Genomic DNA, 19,886 nt, shown 5'->3' with positions numbered 1-19,886 from the left:
TAACAGAGACCACCTTTTTCTTTTCTTTTCTTTTCTTTTTTTTTAATCGAGGAATTAGTTATGCTGCCCTGGCTGGCCTAGAACTTCCTCTGTTGACCAGGCTGGCCTTGAACTCACCTGCCTCTGCCTCTAGAGGCCACATCTTCTAGAATAATCTTGGCTGCACTGTGGAAATCTGGAGAGGATGGTATAGAAAATTAACAATTTTTTTTTCTATTTCAAGTTACACACACACACACACACACACACATACACACACCCATGGCCCATGCATACACACACACATACACACACACACACACACACACACACACACACACGCCCATGCATATACACATACACACACAGGCACACACACACACACACACACACACACACACCCATGGCCCATGCATACACACACACACACACACACACACACACACACACACACACACACTGGCAGTGCACACACACTGCTGTAATACTGTAAACTCTTGCTTCCTCAGATGAGGGATATATAAGCTTTGTCCCAAGCTCTGAGAACTTAAAACTAGACAGCACAGGACTTAACTTAGTCAAAGAGCCGAAGTTACTGCAAGGGATACAGAAAACCTTTGCAGAAACGTAAACATGGAAGTTCTTGCTTTCAAGGGATGTCCAGAGGGAGTTCGCTTCAGGGGGAAAGGCATGCTGTCAGCTTTCATCAGGACTGTAAAACGTACAGAAACCAAGATCTGCGGTGGCAGCGGAAGTCCATGTGGACGCAGTCCCGGCAGAACCACGGGGACTTTCACTGATGGCAGCTGCCATCCCTGGAGCACAGACCTTGTTCCTAGGCTTCGGTAAACCCTGATGCGATTCCTGGCTTCTCGAGTGAGCCATGAACTCACCTCGTAGTCAGGCCCAGCACAGGACAGGATCTGAGATAGTACTCCCAAAGCACTCCTGCCGTCTCCTCTCTGGGGGCCCTCCCGTGACTCCACGCTCTGGGGGCCCTCCGGTGACTCCACGCTCTGGGGTTGTGAGCAACCAATCAGGCCTGTTTGCCTAAGGTCACACAGCAAGATCAGGGGCAGAAGGAAAACTCAGGTCATGGACTCCTGTTCTTTTTTTTTAAAGATTTATTTATTTATTTTGTATACAGCATATATGACTGCAGGCCAGAAGAGGGCGCCAGATCTCATTACAGATGGTTGTGAGCCACCATGTGGTTGCTGGGAATTGAACTCAGGACCTCTGGAAGAGCAAACAGTGATCTTAACCGCTGAGCCATCTCTCCAGCCTGGACTCCTGTTCTTATGCAAGTTCAGACTTAGGTTTTCCTGGCTTGGATTTCCTTTGCCCCTGCGGGGGAAGTAAGATGGAGACCTCAGGTAACCCAGAATGCCCAGCAGCGAGCTCCCTTGTCTGCATGAAGGGTCTGGAAGAAGCCGGAGTCACTGTTTCCCGGGCTGCTGCTCTTTCCTCAACTCAGATCACAGCCCTGCCACTGAGGCAACAGCAGTGCTGGGCAGCCTCCTATCTGCCCCGAGATCATTCTATGCAGCCCACAGACCCCCCACCCCCACCCCCACCCCTGCCTAGGAAGGACAGCAGACATCGGAGCTCAAGGATTTCTGGGAGCTGCTTGTGTTGATCAGGCTGGAACCTCTGGGTGCTGGGGGAAGAAGCAAAAAAAAAAAAAAAAAAAAAAAACCTTGGAAAGGTGGGGGATGGGGAAAGAATAGGAAGGCTTTTCTCTAGACCTTGGCATCTGCTGTACACCTTTTAATCTTGTGCAAAACCCCATAATTTAGAAAAATCTTTGGTCTCCTCAAATAAAATTAAAATGCTATAAAACTTCACCTGGCCACAACCTTTGCTAGGGCCCCAAACATTGACCCCCAAATCATGATCAACAGTACAAATCCTAGCACTAGGGGAGGTCACTTGGAGAGAGAGTTGGGGAGGAGGGTTGTCCCCATGGGAAACCTCCCTCTCTACGCGTGAAGGGGTCACAGGCTATCCCAGCCAAGCAGCCATCAGTTCTCAGGCAAAGGTGGTGATGTTTGAAGAGCATCTTCAGGAGCAGGAAAGGACAGCAGAGAAGACACAGTGAACGCCCCAGGCTTGGCCGAGAACAGATGCCACTGCCATACCTCTGACGGACGCCTCCAACCAGGGCCCTGCCTTTTCTCTTCACAAATCTGCTCTGCGGTTAACTTCATGGACAAAAAAGGAAAGGAAAGCCTTGGGAGCATTCCAGTCCCCATGTGCTCTTTTAAGAAAAGCCCTCCTCTGCCTTGCCAAAAACCTCTGCAATGATGACTTCCCCAGACTTCTCCCCGAATGCCTGTTTAATGCTTTGTGATAAGCACGCTAGGGACTTCCAGGAACCAAGTCTCTTTGCATAAATCACTGCGCACTTTAAAGCGGCCCCGTCCCGCGCTGAGGATTTAGAAAATGCCCAGGGAGTAAGGAGCCTATGATGTCACATCTGTGCATTTCCCAACAGTTACAGCCAGGATTAGGGTTGGGGAACTGCTAGATTACAGAGTGTCTCCCTCAATATTTCAGCCTCAGCAGAATAAAGCTAGGAGACCTGTCATGGAGGAGTCAGCTTCCCAACTGCTGAGTCAACTGTGTCCACATCCCTGCACGTGTTCAAGTCCTTCTGAGGCTTGGTGCAAAGCTCCAAATAAAATAAAAGGCCCTCCGGGGCATGGTGCAGGGAGCCGGTGAACTTTCTGGTAATTGCACGTCTACTTCAGAGGCAATGAGGGAAAACTGCAAGATCCTAAACATGTGTAACAGGCCATGAACCTTTGGGAAAGTTTACGGACTTACGTCTGTCCCTGCAGACTGATCAGGTGACCAGCAAGGGCTATGTTTACCTAGGAATGGCCAGAAACCTAGCAGCTTCACTTGCTAGGGGGGCTTCCTGGAAGCATCAGCGTGAACTTCAATTGAATGTAACACTTTATATGAATTTTCCAGTAGTGGTTTCTGAGTCCTGGGCCATGGGCATGAAGCCTTTGGAACCTCAATAATTTTTCAATACCACCGCAGCAACGGATTGTCAAAAGTCATCTAATCAAAGTGTGAGACTTGGATGGATTTCCCTTTTATAAAGGTCAGATCCTCCTTATAATGACCCCAAGCAAACAAGTGAAGAAGCCGCTCCTCCTGACAGTGGGCCCCAGAGTCCCCGGCCCACTGCAGGACAGACAGCAGTGAGGGTGGTGAGCATGCCCGCACCCGCAGAAGTCGCAGAGGGAACAGCTGACAGGCTGTGAATTTTACAATGCACAGGACAATGGGAACATTTCTCTTTCCTATCCAAGAGCCTGGCAAAGGCTGGCTGGGTTTGTACCACCAGTTGGCTATCCACTGGAAACGGGTAGAGATGCAGGTGAGAATTGGCCTGGCGGTCTACCTGGGCCTTAGATCCTGGCACCTGACTGGCACCGCGACTCTAATCTGAAAGCAAAGCTGGAGAAAAGGAGGTTATATGTTCTCCTGGGCTCCCTAAAGAATTCGGAAACCTATAGAGATAATAAGCACCCCGTATTTATTTCCCCACAGAGGAATTCTGTATCCTCTTCACCTCACTCCTTTTCTTGGACAAGCGGCCGGCAGAATCAGACGCCTTCTGGCCAGATCTCTGGCCACCAGGCTTTCCCCTCAGCCCCCTCCCGTCCGATTCCTTCTCCTTCCTCAGGTGTCTGGCTGTAGGTGGCAGAGGTCAGAGAACAGCTTGCCTGCTTGCCAGCTCCCTGCCATGGGGGATTCTGGGCCCTGCTGTGGGTAGCCATGTCCTGCTACCCAGGACTGGGGCTGGGTGGACTCTGTTCTCTTTCATAACTGCTTATCTTTTGCCCAATCTGCTGATCACACACATCACTTGGGCAACTGCCGTTGGCATCCTGCCCACCCCTGCCCAAATGCTTGGTAGTGATTTTGGTTATTAGTCATAGATGTTTAATTGCTTCACATAACTGAAAAGGCCCAGATCAGCAAAGCCTCACTGCAGACTCAGCTGGGCCCAGAAACGTAACTGAAGTCACTGGCCCCAGGGCCTTCCCCTCTCTTCTTGGTCATGTGACCATCTTGGAGTTAAGGATGCAGATCTGGAATGGGCGACCAGCAGACTCACATCACTGAAAAGAAGGAAGAGAGTGAACAGGCCGATAAAAGGGGAAATGGGCAGGAAAGGAAAAGATATTAACTATAGAAACTGAGCTTTAAAAGAAGAGCTACAGGGCCTGGAGAGATGGCTCAGCCGTTAAGAGCACTGGCTGCTCTTCCAGAGGACCCAGGTTCAATTCCCAGCAACCACCTGGTGGCTCACAACCATCTAGGATCTGATGCCTTCTTGTGGCATAAAGGCATACATGCAGACAGCACTCATATACATAAAACAAATAGATAAATAAATCTTAGAAGGAAAATAAAAGAGTTAAAAAATGTTTGAGGTGGGGGATTCTCCTCTCTCAGCCACCCTGTCCACACATTCCCAATCTCAAGGGGAAAATGTAGTACTACGCAGAATTGGGCTCACTGGAATAGACATTCACCATTTACTTCATTAGAACCCCAAACACATGGGCAGGCTGCTGACCATCATTTATGACCCCACCCTCCTCTGGATCAATGGTTTTGTATGATGTTCATGCCTCTAAGGCATTCTTGTGGTTTTTGTTTTTTGTTTGTTTGGGTTTTTGTTGTTGTTGTTGTTGTTTATGCTGGCTTTTGGAGATACAGTGGTTGCCCATCACATAAGAATTCTACCATGTTAGGTTGGACCATCAAGGTAAGTTAAAAGAGATGTGAAGTACATGTCATTCAACCTTTACAGCTCCATGGTCTGCATGCCACTCAAGTCTTTACAGCTCCATGGTCTGCATGCCACTCTAGCTCTTACAGCTCTATGGTCTGCATGCCACTCTAGCCTTTACAGCTCTGTGGTTGGCTTAGCCAGACCAGCCTGGCAAAAGTCTTTGCCACAGGACCTAGGAAGGCGATGTCATTGAAATGCATTGGCCAGTGTGCTATGTTTTACAGTACTTCTGCCACATGGGATCAGGTGACTTGGCTTTTAGCTCTCCAATAAGGATTGGGGCTAAAAGAACCCTCTAAGAAACCCCCGCCCTTCGCCGGGTGGGCTCAGATGAAGAAGGCAGCCGTGGACTGCGTGAAGTGGGGGTAAACACATGAGTCACATGGCTACGAATGGTCGTCCTGGCTCAGGAGTGTTCCTGTCCCATCCTTTGTCCATGACGGCTGGGGAGTACCGCTCACAGTCAAGCCAGGAGGAGACAGAGATGGCTCAGTGGTTAGGAGGCCTGGCTACTCTTGCAGAGAGCCTAGGTTCAGTTCCCAGCACCCACATGCTGCCTCTCAGTTGTCGGCAACTCCCGTCCCAGGAGACCGAACGCTCTCTTCTGGCCTCCATGGGCAATGCACACATGCAGTGTATGAATGCACCTGCAGGTAACACGAAGCAAAACTTCCTGATTTTTAACTCCAGAAGTGACTGTGCTGCACAGCTTTATGTCAGCTTGACACAAGCTAAAGTCATCTGAGAGGAGGAAGCCTCAACTGAGAAAATGCCTCCAGAAGACCTGGCTGTTTGGCTTTTTCTTAATTAGTGATTGATGGGGGAGGGCCCAGCCCATGGTGGGTGGTGCTATCTCTGGGCTGGTGGTCCTGGGTTCTATAAGAATGCTGGCTGAGCAAGCCAGTAGGCAGCACCCCTCCACAGCCTCTTCATCAGCTCTTGCCTACAAGATCCTGCTCTGTTTGAGTTCCTGTCCTGACTTCCCTCAATAATGGATGGACTACAAGGCAGAAATATAAGCCAAGTAACCCTTTCCTCCCCAACTCGCTTTGGTCATGATGTTTCATCGCAGCAATAGAAACCCTAACTCAGACACCGACCAACATTTATCTCAATAATGACCCTTGTCTTCATTTTTTATTTTTGGTGAAGGATCCAGTCAAGGCTAATGTATTCCCCTGCATCATCATGCCTCTTATTTTTACTCTTTAATATTTTTGTACTTTTAATTGGCATATAATAATTGTATATAAATGTTTAAAAAAATTACACTAGCTGGGCGGTGGTGGCGCACACCTTTAATCCCAGCACTCACGAGGCAGAGGCTGGCAGATCTCTGTGAGTTCAAAGGCAGCCTGGCTTACAGAGCAGTTCCAGGACAGCCAGGGCTGTTACACAGAAATCCTGTCTCAAAAAACAAACAAGCAAGCAAAACAACAACAAAACTAAACAGCACTTACTTAATAGTCAATACAATTTCACCTAAAATGAGCAGACGTCACTTTTAAGTTAAAAAAAAAAAAAAAAAAAAAAAAAAAGAAGCAGGTGGATCTCTGTGAGTTTGAGGCCAGCCTGGTCTACAGATGAGTTTCAGGATAGTCAGAGTTGTTACACAGAGAAACCCTGTCTTGAAAAACCAAACCAAGCTAAACTAAAACAAAACCAAAAATATGAACACACAAAAACAGAAGCAGGGAACTGAGAAAGTCCTAGGCAATAGTGACACCAGCCCAGCAGGGGGTCACTCATGGTTCCAGCGGCGACCCCTGCAGGCATAAGAACAGCTACAGAAGCTCTTGTGAAAGCTCCCGGCACCCAGAGATGCCATCGAACTCCCCTTGGGCCAGCTGCCACACCCAGTCCAATCAAGCAGATAGCTGCATTATATATGTATTACAAAGGGTTTTTTTCAGATTGGCTTACAGGCTGGAGTCAGGCTAGCTCAACAATGGCTGTTTCCTGACAGTAGACAGCCAGTCTACCAGGCTGGGTGTCTCAGCTGGTCTTCGGTCTACGTAGGAATCCTGATGTAGGCTGTAACACCAGGGAAGAGGATGCTTCAGCAGCAGGGTAGATGAACTTATCAGCAAGAGCAGGACAAGAAGGCAAAAGGCAAAGGCTTCCTTCTTTCAGATGCTATGTAGGTAGGCTGCCACCAGAAGGTTTATGGTGGGTCTTCTGACCTCAGATGATCCAGATTTAGGGTGGGACTTCCCGCCTCAGATGATTCAATGAAGAAAAAAAAATCCCTCACATGTGAGCCCAGTGTAAGAATGATAAGCGGCACTGGTTGTCACTCGGAAAGGTCACGGCCATGACAAAACCCAGTATCAGTATCAGAGCTTTATTAGGAGGAAAAGGGCTGGGAGTGGGGGGGACAAGAGAACCAGGCCTGGGGAAGGAGCATGTGCAGAGAGGGAGAGAAAGATGGTGGGGGGCGGGGGGAGAGAACAGAATAAAGAGAGGAGGTGGGGTCTGAGTCATGGCTCTTTAAAGCGCAGGTGGGCTTATTGAGCTACGTCACGCATGTGCAGATTGCATAATCACCAGCACACACTGATGACGTAAGACACAGACCCCTTGTCTAGCTCCTGAACTGCACATGTGTGGTCATGCAGCTGGAGTGTGGCAGAATCCCAACATTCAGCTGCTTGAGTTTTAGTTGATTCTAGATGTAGTCAAGTTGACAACCAAGAGTAGCCATCACAATAGTGTTGCAGAAGGCTTTGACATAGGGTGTCACTAGCCCAAGATGGTCTTGAATCACGATGCTCCTGCCTCTGCTCCCAAGTGTTGAAATTGCAGGCACGTGCCATGACCATGTCTGGCAAAAGTGATGTGTGTGTGTGTGTGTGTGTGTGTGTGTGTGTGTGTGTGTGTATACATGTGTGTGTGTGTGTGTGTGTGTGTGTGTGTGTGTGTGTGTATATATATATATATATATATATATATATATATATATAATTTTTAATTGTGTGTGTACACACGAGTGCAGGTACTCACAGATGCCAGAGGTATCAGATCGCTATGGAGCTGAAGTTACATGTGGTTATGAGGAGCTGAGAATTGACTTCAGGTCCTCTGGAAGAGCAGTATGTGCTCTTAACTACTGAGCCATTTCTCTAGCCCTTATGAAAGGGTTTTTTAGATGTTACTTTTCACTAAAGTAGTATTTTGTCCCAACAGACATGCCTTTTGCTGTCCATGATGTAGGGACAGACAGGGCTGTGATGTGTCCTCTGCAGATGAACAGAACCAGAGCTGTGTGTCTATGTGAATGCCTCCTTCACAAGCTGTCCTACAAAGAGAGCCTTAATGCTACCTTGTTCTAGTTCTCGCCATTTAGCACGTAAATCTAGACAGAAGGATGAATGGAAAACGGCCCCCAACCAACTCATTCACAAACGGCACATTCGGCATGTACGGCAGGCATCAGGGAACATGGTCATTCTTTCAAAGACTTGTGCTGTAAATGAGAACTGTCCCCCTTAAGCTCAGGCATTTGAACACCCAGTCCCCAGTGGGTGGCACTATTTGGGGAGGTGGGGCCTTCCTTGCTGGAGGAAGTATATCCCTGGGGCTGACTTTGAAAGGATAGCCTTGCCTCGATTGCAGTTTGCCATCTCTGCTTTGTGTTTGTGTTTGAAGATGTGATCTCTCAGCCTCCTGCCCTGGCTGCCTGCCACACCTCTCCTATTATCAACTCTCCCTCTGAAATCAATAAGTCCAAATAAACTATTTTTTAAGTTGTCTTTGACTGTGGTCTTTCATCACAGCAACAGGAAAGTAACACACAAAGGTTTTCTATTTGATGAGAGCAGAACATATATTAAAACAAGTGTCCTAGGGGCTGGAGTGATGGTTCAGTGATTAAAAGCATTGGCTGCTCTTCCAGAGGTTCTGAGTCCAATTCCCAATATCCACTTGGTGGCTCACAACAATCTGTAATGAGATCTGGTGCCCTCTTCTGGCCTGCAGGCATACATGCAGACAGAACACTGTATACATAATAAATAAATAAATCTTAAAAAAACAAAAAAACAAGTATCTCTCCCTCTCTGCCAGCAGATCAGGATGTAAAGCTCTCAGCTACTGCTCCAGCTCCATGCCTGTCTGCTCCTGCCATGATGACAACAGACTAATGCTCTGTAACTGTAAGCAAACCCCAGTTAAATGCTTTCTTCTGTAAGACTGCCTTGGTCATGGTGTCCCTTCTCAGCAACAGAGCACTAAGACAGCACCTGACTGGCATGGCTGTTGTAAGGACTGACGGAGTTAACGTGGGCTGTCACTATTAGTGACAAGAACGAGTAAGTGATGTTTAATGAGGGATTGATGTCATTGCTTTATACTGTAGTCCATGGAGGTTTGTTTTCCCAAGATCCCTCATGGAAGCCCGAAACCATGGGTAATATCAAACCCTATATATATTTATTCATTCATCCGCTGGATAAACATATATTCATATTCATATGTATACATAAAAAGAATTACATATATAATAAATGTATTTTCATAAGCACACATATCTGTGCTAAAGTAACTTATAAACTAGGTACATTAAGAGATGAATAGCAGTAACTAATAACAAAATGTGACAATGTTAACAATATACCCTACAAGAGTCAAGACCAATGCTAACCCTGTCAGAGGGAGGTTGGCTACCTGCAGCTGGGACTGAGGAAGGGGATTAATATGTAATAAAGCTGTGGGCCACTCAAGAGTTACTAGAACATTCTCTCTCTGCCTAGTCAGAAGCTGCCACGTAATCTTGCCGTGTGGAACAGAGGCTCTTTTTCCCTGAAGGGAAAAGAAAAAAAAAAAGTCAAAATGTCAGAGAGCTGGCTCAGTGGTTAAAACCCCTGGCTGCTCTTCCAGAGGACCTGGGTTTGATTCCTAGCACCCACATGGAGGCTCACAACTATCTATGACTTCAGCGTTAGGGGATCTGATGCCCTCTTCTGGTCTTCAAAGGCACCAGGCATGCATGTGGTACATAGATATGCAAGCCAATTATCCATACATATAAAAGAAAGCCACCATGTGTCCCTATTAGGTTCCCACTTCTGAACTCCCATTTTTTTTTCTGCCCAGACACTGCTCTGGTTGCTCCCCAGAGCCTTGCATGAGCCATGAACAGGTAGGTGATACACTGACCGTTGCTTTGTTTCATAAACATCAGGGTCAAGAGTGAGACCCTGAGAACGCAGCTCTGAGCAGCGAAAGCCGATGGCCGCCGGCTTCCAGAGGCCATACTCCTGCATATTTATTGACCTGGCAGGCAGCAGGATCAGCCTGTTTTGCTTTATGTGCAAAACTTTACTCTCGGGCCAATTTCCTGGCGCCCCCAATGACATATTACAAAATGAAAAAGAAGTATCAACAACGGTACTTTATTCCTGGAATACATCTTCCAAGAGCTCCAGAGAGCGGCCACGTTGACCTTTCCTAGCCTGAACCCAAGCTGTCACCAACGTTAAATTACTTTCTAAATCAGAGGTAAACTTTACATCATAAAATACCATTCATAGCCACATCAATCCAGCCCGAGATCTGCACTGCCCCCTCGACCCGGACTCCTAGATACCCACAATTCACAGATCGACCAGCTTCGCTCTATCAATATGCCTCACCCAACGGGATACCACGCTAATAGATGACTGGAGCTGCCGCCCACCACCGTGATGTATAAGAGCAATATGTTAGGAAAGCCCCCACTCACCTGGATGATGGATCGTGGCACTGGTCCTCCCGGGAAAGCGTGCTGGTGATGTACGGCCCATAAGAGCACCAACCGGGAGAGAACAAGTTCAAAGTGGGTTCAGTTTAGCTTGTAGAGACGAAGAGAAGCACCCTGGGTCCCACCAGGACCCACCAAGAAGGTGGCTGTTCACACAAAGGCCTGCACTCGGACACCTCTGTCCGAGGCTTGCACGTTCATGACTACTGCATGAACTACATGAAATGTCCTGGAGCTTGAATCGAAGCAGGCACAGGGATGCTTTTACTCTGTGGACATGTGATACATTTTATAATAAAATTACTAAAGGGAAATGCACAAGGATGTCATTTTGGAAAACGTTAACTGTCCCTAAGTTTCTCTTCTGTGATGAAACACCCTAACGAAAGCAACTTAAAGGAGACAGCTTATTTGGCTAACTTTCGGCTACAGTCCATCACTGTGGATACGTCAAGGCTGTAGGAACCGGAAGCAGCTGTTCATTCCCAGTCCAGAGCAGAAAACAATGAATTAATGCACACACGTTAGTCCTCAGTAAACTTTCTCCATCTTACACAGTTCAGAATCCTCTGCCCAGGGAAGAGTGCCACCTCAACTAAATGTCGTCAGGACAACTCTACACACACGTCCGCAGGCCAACCTGGCCCAGACAATCCCTTAGTGAGACTCCCTCCCCAGGTGATTCTCAATGCGTCATTGTGATAATTAGAACTAACCCTCACAATACTGAGCAGACTGGGCAACTGTAGTATGCACACTCAGAGATGTGTGCAGATATTGTAAGCACTGTGGAATTCACTGTCTCTATCGGTTGTTGGAACCCAGTGTTGGTAGATATACTTTAAACATGCCATGCTTCAAGGACTGTGATTCTTGTACACTGGCAGATGTTTGTACCAAGTGTGAGCTTGCTTATTTGTTTATCGAGACAGGGTTTCTCTGTGTTGCCCTGGCTGTCCTGGAACTCACTCTGTAGACCAGGCTGGTCTCGAACTCAGAGATCCCCCTGCCTCTGCCTCCCAAACGCTGGCTGGACTGAAGGTGTGCACGCCGCCACACCTGCCGCGACCTTGTTTATAGAACAAGCTTTTGCAGCTAGTTACGGGAGGGCAGACTAACATGTGCTCATCATCTACGGCCGGCCAGGAGCCATTTTTCCTTTCCCTCACTGAGTGACCACAGACATAGTCCATGGAAAGCAGAGGGACTTGTCCTTCTGCAGATGCAGAACCAGAGATGAGGCAGCCGGCTCCTGGAGGTTGTGTAAATACTTAGCAGCCTGCACACTACAGCTTCCCAATGCGCAGTAAAAAGCATGCACAGCTTCAGAGCACCTGCTCAGCAGGGGAAGAGGCTCAGCCAATGAGAGGGCGGAGCGGTGTTGGTGGTGGTGGTGGTGGTGGAGGAGGAGGAGGAGGAGGAGGAGGAGGAGGAGGAGGAGGAGAAAGGAGGGGCTGGACTGCGGCTCAGTGACCAAGCACCTGGATCCAGTCCCCAGCTCCAGGAGTGAAGCAAGAAGAGCGCACAGTAACCACATAATTTTAGCATTTGTCTACTGTTTCCTGTTGATCTGATCTGCAAAATAGGATAGGCATTAGCCAGGCAGAGCTACTGTGACATTTTTGAGTGAGGAGTAAAGTGAATGAAAACGATTCAATAAAAAAGTCTTGGGCTAGGAGGCAATTCTGGAGCTGACAAGATTTATTAAAGGCACCCTCTTTATAACACTTTTCAGTGCACATGATTCTAACAGCAACATATTTTACACCATCCACTCATACACAGTATAACAAATTATTTAGCATAAATATAAATAAGCTTACAAGCGTACCCGAAACATTTCTGAGGACAGGCATGAGTTTAGAAAACAGACACTGGCCGGGTCAGGGGTGTGCACTGTGACCCCAGCAGTCAGGAGGTGAAGGCAGCTAACAGGGGTAGGCCACACTGGGCTACCCCGCACGACCATGTCTCAAAGACAGAAAACCGAGGGAGAGGGATGGAGAAACTACAGACTAACGGCTGTGAGCAGGGTGAGTCCGACCTTCAGGAAAGAGCCTTCTCTGTGCTTCAGTTTACCAACTTGGTCACACCAGTGCTACTTGCCGGCACACCGGCTGAGCCACAGTGAACCTCAGGAAGAAAACACAAATGGCAAAAGGAAAATGGAAACAAATCCTCTGCGTTGCCACACTTGAGACCGGAGTGGAGCTCGCAGGGTGACCTGGTGACTGCACCGTCCGCTTCAAAGCCCCAGAAGTACGGGGGTCACTGCTCCGCCAACCTCCCCAGGCCACTCTATAGTCCCTCCCCTAGAGAAGATGACAGGTGTCCTCAAGCCAACCTCACCCAGCTACACTGAATCAACAAGCCAAAGGGTCAGCCTACTCTTCCAGAGAATTTCCCTCGAAGCCTGCTTAGGTCACCCAGGCAAAGATACTATGTATCTTCTTAAATTACACATATCCTTGTGGTCAAAAATGTTGAACTATTTCCTTAAGTTAGACCCTAAAACAGCATATTATCTTTGTTACTTGATTGTAGATGAAGGGTTTTTTTTTTTAAAGCCATGAAATATAATAAGGATCTTTAATCTCCATCAAACAAGATGTAAACTAATTACCCTTTAGCAGAACAAGCACTATCAAAGAGGCCAGTCTGATCCCTCAAGTGATGCTGGTCACATTTCATACTACTTTTAAAGTTTATGATGACTATAGCGCCCATTATGGAACACAGATAACAGAGTAAATGCTGATGCCATGTAGTCATAAATATGTAATCAGATTATCTTTAGGTAATTTAGATTGAAAAGAAACAAGTTACACATTACTGAAGATGGCAAACTTAACCATTTGACAGAGTTGTAGTAAGCTGCCTTAGTTAAACTTGTGCTGGGAATTTCACCATAAACCTAACCCCATATGCTATATTTGGGGGAGAGAATGCAAAGGCCCAAAGTAACCAACTGTTCAGATTTCCATTCATGAGAAAATCCCCATCTACAAACAGACTAATGAACCAGGTAGAGACAGTGTTCAAGGTAAGCACTTAAAATTCAAGGCCACGAGAAACTGGAGACACGGTCCCTCGCGTGGTCCTGAGACCCTCCCCATTTCATCCTGATGCCAGTGCTCCAACATGGTAAACTCCTTGTTTAAAAGTCATCTGCTTAGAAGATTCTGAGCGCACACTGAGGCGTTCTGAAACCAGGACTCCATGTGTTTGTAATATCCACCCCCGACAGGAGGCTCTGTGTAGACCCGGACTCTAAACATTTGCACACGTTTCCTTTTATGGCCTCCTGTGTGAGGAAGAGCGCCACCAAGTGTTCTTTCTGGTCACGGACGGTCACCAAGTGCCCGTGCAACGGTTTCACACCCACTGGATCCTACTGGGGGTGCAGGGCTGTGAGGGCACTTCTGGGGCTGTGTCTCCGTGCGGTTCACAAGCACGTGTCGGCACGCCCCCACTGCAGTCAGCCCCGCTGGTGAACTCACGCGGCTCTTCCTTGCTGTTCGGATGACAAGATCCCTGGGGTTTCAACAAACCAGGTCTTTCTCCGCGTTCAAAACAGACGAGGAGCGACCGAGCTAGAGACTCTAGCTGCCCGTGATCGGGGAGTTCATTCCCACCACGGCCAGCAGAAGCAGCAGGCCCAAGGAAGGCACTGTGAAGCTGGCGCGCCAGGCTGCAGATGGTTTTGGTGCAGCTTCTGAGACAGTGCAGGTCGCCGGGGCACCCTACGGAAGAGGGAAGGAGAAAGCGGGTTACCCTTTCCGGGCGCCAGCTGGTATTATCACACGACTCTAGGGATGTTTTAAGTAGAAGCACCCTACATGACAACCCCAAACCACTGAAGGTTTTTCTGCTGAGGTGTCTCGTGGACGAACACTTGGCTTCCCTGACCGTGCAGGCAGAAGTGTGGACTTGGGATCTGTGGAACTCAACAGCCAGAGCTCCTACACTGGTAACTAATCTCACTGGCCTAGTGATCAGTGAGTTAGTCATAGCTCAGGCTGCAAGAGCGGGAGGGAGGGGGAGGGAGAGGGAGGGAGAGGGAGGGAGAGCGGGAGGGGGGGGGGAGAGAGAGAGAGAGAGAGAGAGAGAGAGAGAGAGAGAGAGAGAGAGAGATGTCTGCGTCCTTGGAGCACACAGTTCCAGTTCCAGACCTCACTCGGGGTGCGTACCTCTCAGTGCGGATGTAATAATCTCAAAGGTTTTCTCCAAGCAGTATTGTAACTTCAAGAATTCTGATGCAAGAGGTAGCATCTGGGAACCTTGTTGTCGAGAACCTTCTTGTACTTGAGTTCTGAAGCCTTTCTGTATAAACAAAATATTTAAAATATAGACATAATAGACTATATAACAGTCAGTTTAGTCAGAATGATTTTAATTGCCCAGAAATTTATCATTAGTTTATGATATGTACAATGAAACTACATCAATAACAAATTACACTGAAAATGCTTAATTCCTCACCAGTGCAAACACTTCATTTCTTTAAGCAAGATCAAAATACAAAATGAACAATGATTACTTTTCAAAGCAATAAGAGGGGCTGGAGAGATGGCTCAGAGGTTAAGAGCACTGACTGCTCTTCCAGAGGTCCTGAGTTCAATTCCCAGCAACCACATGGTGGCTCACAACCATCTGTAACAAGATCTGATGCCCTCTTCTGGCCTGCAGTCATACATGCTATATATATAATAAATAAATAAATCTTAAAAAAAAAAAAAGCAATAAGAATTTAATTTTAACTTATTTAAATTACAGTCCTAGCATCCCAGCAGAGAGGAACAGGATGAAGCGTCAGTGCCATGGTGTCCAGCACCACAGAGGCTAACATTTCATTTCAAAGAGTTCCGATTCACAGTGTTTGCTTTAAACATTTACTGAACTAGTCCAGTCATGGGCACTGCGGTCCTTGTCAGAACGCTGACCATACACTCCATCCGCCTTTTTCTATAAAGTGAGGTCTGTGACGTGAGACCACTTTAATTCAACTCCATTCGACACTATGTGAGCACGTTAATCATTAAATGTGGTTTTTAGCCTATAATGACTGTACTCAAGCAAAAGCTGGCAGCCCCACGCCAGTAACTACGAAACAGATGATGCATTAGGAAGTTCCTGTGCCGTCAGGAATCCGTTACCAACACTAGTGCATTAAGACTGCAAAAGGAAAACCAGAAAACAAGGGTGCTTCGTTAACACACACAACTTAGCTGTCTCCAGCTAAAGATGCAAAGAAACAAAAAGATCTAAAAACAAAAGAGAAATAAAAGATAAAATAAGAATAAAAGATAAAAACAAAAACTACTGAAAGCCGCTCTTACTAGTCTCCATTCAGCAAAGATGTTTTCAAGAGAGCTGACCAGTTCCACAGCATTAGCCTTCATCCTCTTGGTGACCTATAGGAAATGAAAATACTCTGTTATACAAACAGTCATCAAGAAACATATTGTTTTCAGACCTATGTGAGACCAGATGGAGAAGCTCTAGTCTAGAATCCAGAAGAGATGCAAGTCCCATCTCTGAGTTAAGCGGAAAACATTTAGAGAGTACTTAAATCATACAAATGGAATTTCTTCAAAGTAAATGACACATTGATTTCCATATCAAAAAAGCCACACTTGGGCTCAGCAGGAGAAATCACTTGCTGCTCTGGCCTGTGGACCTATTATGGATGATCCTAGAACTCATATAAAGGTGGGAAAAGTGAACAAACTTCATAAAGTTGTCTGCTGACTTCCACGTGTGATATGACACACAGGTCCACACACACATACAATAATAATAAAATATAAGTATAAAAAAGAATATACTCTGATGTCTGCTATCAAAATGATATTTGCATTTTATTTAAATATTTGTAGGGATGAAATTTCCAAAATTTCCCTCAGAAGAGATGGTTTGAGCTGCCAAGCAAATAGGAGCTGCCCTAAGAACGTTATAAATTTTATCTGATTCTCAATGATAATCTTATGCTGCATATGCATTTCCAGCTTGCAGACTGAGACTCAGATCTCAGATGGTATCTCCTAGCTCTCAGAAGCAGGGTGTCTTAGACTAAATCAGAAAGTTGCTGTCCGCTGCTCACTGCTGCCCTCCGCAGGTGGAGCCAAGTCTCTGCAAGGGGATTCTGCTTATGTTTAATTGGCTTCCACTAAGCTCTTGTCCAGGTCAGCGCAAACTTGAGTTACAGTAAGAAGAGAAATAGGCCATGGTGGCACACCTATAATCCCAGCACCCAGGAGTGAGAGGCAGGAGGATTACTGCCTGGACAGGAGGATCAAGCCAGCCTGGACAACAAAGCAAGTTCCAGGCCAACCAGAATTACACGATAAGACTGTCCCCCAAAAGAAGAAAGAATTTAGGCACACATAAATCCTTTACTTCATGAACCTCGGTTTGAAACCATAATTCCAGTGCTCTCTATGAGCCTACTTTCTATTTCCTTAATTATTATTTTTCTACTTCTTGGGTATTCTATTTTTCTGCTACAGCTCCTTTTTAAAAAATATAATGCAATCCTGATTATTATTTTATTTGTGCGCACGTGCGTGCGTGCGTGCGTGCATGCGTGTGTGTGTGTGTGTGTGTGTGTGTGTGTGTGTGTGTGTGTGTGTGTGTAAACACACGAGTTCAGTGCCCACAGGCCAGAAGAGGTGTGAGATCCCCTGGAGCTGGAGTTACAGGTGGTTGTGAGCCGCCTGATGGGACTGCAGAGACTCAAGCCTCAGTCCTCTGGGAGAGCAGTTAAGTGCGCTCTCCTGCCGAGCCTCCGCTGCAGCCCCTGCCAGAGGCTCTTAGGACTCTTAAGTTGGAAGAACACAGTCAGGAGCAGGGAGATGGCTCCATTGGTAAAGCCATGAAATCATGAGGTCCTGAGTTCAATCCCCAGCAACCACATCAAGAGCTTGGCATGGGCGGGCGGCACGGGCTGGTAATGCCAGTGCCGGGGAAGGAAGACAGAGGATTTCTAGGGCTTACTGACCAGCTCCAGCCAGTCTAGCTCTGCCTCAAAAACCAAGGTGAACAGTTCCCGAGGAACAACATCTGAGGTTGAACTCTGACCACACACACACACACACACACACACACACACACACACACACACACACACACACACGGGTACCTGCATGGGGGGGGGGGGAGAATACCATGAATTAAAATCCCACCATGTAACAAACTACAGCGGCAGACTGTAGAAGGACAAGAGGAAGGAGAACAGAGTTCTGCATGAAGAGTCCTCTTCCATTTCCTCAGAACAACCTTAAAGCGAACGCCCGCCTGTTTTAACAGCAGGAGAAGCACCTCTCGCTTACCGTTCCGTCTCCACCGGTCACTCTTACTCCACTTCCCACTCACTGCCAGAGAAGTTTTACCAACAACTCCAGCGACAGATAAAACGTATCCGTGATGGATGGGGCTGCTCCCGAGGCAAAGGCAATCGCAGTGGTCGACTACCACCTAACAGTCCAACCCATCCCCTCCTCAGAGTCCGCTGCAGAACCCCATCAGCCTCATGTCTACCGAAACCACCCGGGTCCACAGACCTTGATTTTGGGCCAAGAAGAACGCCTTTGGTTTTGCTCATCTTTTAAAACAAATGAACAAAAAAAGACACACAAGCGAGAGGGGCGGGCATATTCAGAGGATGCCACCCGAACAAGCAAGGCGAGCAGGTTAGCCTTCGCCAGCCACTGGTTCTAGTGTTTCTTTTTTAATTTCTAGAAATTGTATTTTATGTGTATGGGTATTTTGCCTGTACGTGTATCTGTGTACCACATATACCTGCTCAGAGGGCAGAGGAGGACATCAGATCCCCTGAAGCTGGAGTTACAGACTGCTGTGAGCCCGCATGTAGATGCTGGGATCTGAACCCCAGTCCTCTGCAAGAACTGGGGGAGTCTCTCCAGCCCCCATTCCCAGCCCTGCTCATGCGTCCTCCGGAAGGAGGCAGAAGCAGGCCCAGGAAGTCACTGACACCTTCACTAGGTCTGCATCTTGGCATGAGATCACTGATGTGAATGTCGCTGGAAAAATACTTAGTTCAAGCTGACTGCATCAGCCAGTGCCGGCTTCTGTTTGCAGGTAGAGGAGCAAAGACTAACAGAAAGGTGAGAAAGACATCCAGGGAGCCAACAGTAGGCGTCGCTAACACCTTCCACATGGCTCAGGAGAGTCACAGACATGATCTCTGCCTCTTCACTAAAAATAATTCAGTACAAACTAAAATACACAAATACATAATATGGAAAAACGGAACTCTCTGCACTACACTGTTATTTGTACATTTTAAAGTATTTTGGGCAATATACATCCTGAAATAAAACAGTTTTTAGGATCCACCTTACCTCCTCATGTGCACTCTGCCTGGAGAGGTCTCGCTTGAGGTCCCGCGCTTTCTCCAGCCCCGAGTCTAAGAGACTCCTCATCCCTGAGGCTATACCATCCTGGAGGGCAGCTGTGAAGGCCTGTGAGGAAATGTTCTACACATTTAGCTGGTAAGCTCAGGTTTTACACGTTAAAATTTTATTACATTTTCTCTCTCTCTGTGTGTGTGTGTGTGTGTGTGTGTGTGTGTGAGAGAGAGAGACAGAGAGACAGAGAGAGAGAGACAGAGAGAGAGAGACAGAGAGAGAGAGACAGAGAGAGCGAGAGAGCGAGAGAGCGAGAGAGAGAGAGAGAGAGAGAGAGAGAGAGAGAGAGAGAGAGACAGAGAGAGAGAGACAGAGAGAGAGAGACAGAGAGAGAGAGACAGAGAGAGCGAGAGAGCGAGAGCGAGAGCGAGAGCGAGAGAGAGAGAGAGAGAGAGAGAGAGAGAGAGAGAGAGAGAGAGAGAGCGCACATGAGGGTCACAGGACAACTTGGAGGAGCTGGTTCTCTCCCTCCACCCTAAGGCTCTAAGGGATGGAACTAAGGAAAATCAGGCTTGGTGGAAAGCATCTCCACCATCGGGCCATCCCATGTGCCTGGTTTTACATACTTTTCAAAATTATAAGGTAATGAAGCTATAATTCACTCCCAGTTTATTAATTCAGCTAAAGTTAGTATTAGAACAATCTATTGGGAAATAAAATTAGCCAACTTATAATTAGTATTCCATGTGCTATGCTAAAAAGTGTGTTCATTTTAGGTAGGATCTTATTTGCTAAACTATAGTACATTTTAATATAGTATTGTTCATAGCATAAACAAAGTGGGCAATACAAATATTCTATAATTACTGGTTTTTTTCTCATGTGTAAACTGTATGAGACCATGTCCCACAGCTGATAGCAGTCATCAAAGCATAGAAAAAAGGAACATCTTTCCTTCCTTTGGTTTGTGACATTG

At 47.0% G+C, this 19,886-nt stretch overlaps 1 protein-coding gene across 2 annotated transcripts in view; it reads right to left on the bottom strand.

The window, feature by feature from the left end:
• Positions 1–12,215: 12,215 nt before the first annotated feature.
• Kif14 (kinesin family member 14) overlaps positions 12,216–19,886 on the bottom strand; it is a 72,090-nt gene continuing 64,419 nt past the window's right edge. For both annotated transcript variants that reach the window (XM_042258240.2, XM_042258241.2), the window contains exons 27-30: positions 18,905–19,024; positions 15,881–15,955; positions 14,732–14,864; positions 12,216–14,284 (exon numbers count right to left, since the gene is read on the bottom strand). In XM_042258240.2, the coding sequence (XP_042114174.1) occupies positions 13,917–14,284; positions 14,732–14,864; positions 15,881–15,955; positions 18,905–19,024 (696 nt within the window). In that variant the 3' untranslated portion in view covers positions 12,216–13,916. The remainder of the gene's footprint in view (positions 14,285–14,731; positions 14,865–15,880; positions 15,956–18,904; positions 19,025–19,886) is intronic.

The sequence above is a fragment of the Peromyscus maniculatus genome, chromosome 11, assembly GCF_049852395.1.
Source record: "Peromyscus maniculatus bairdii isolate BWxNUB_F1_BW_parent chromosome 11, HU_Pman_BW_mat_3.1, whole genome shotgun sequence".
NCBI classification, from domain to species: Eukaryota; Metazoa; Chordata; class Mammalia; order Rodentia; family Cricetidae; genus Peromyscus; species Peromyscus maniculatus.
The sequence above is the reverse complement of the archived record's forward strand: the minus strand, read 5'-3'. Positions and strand labels throughout refer to the sequence as shown.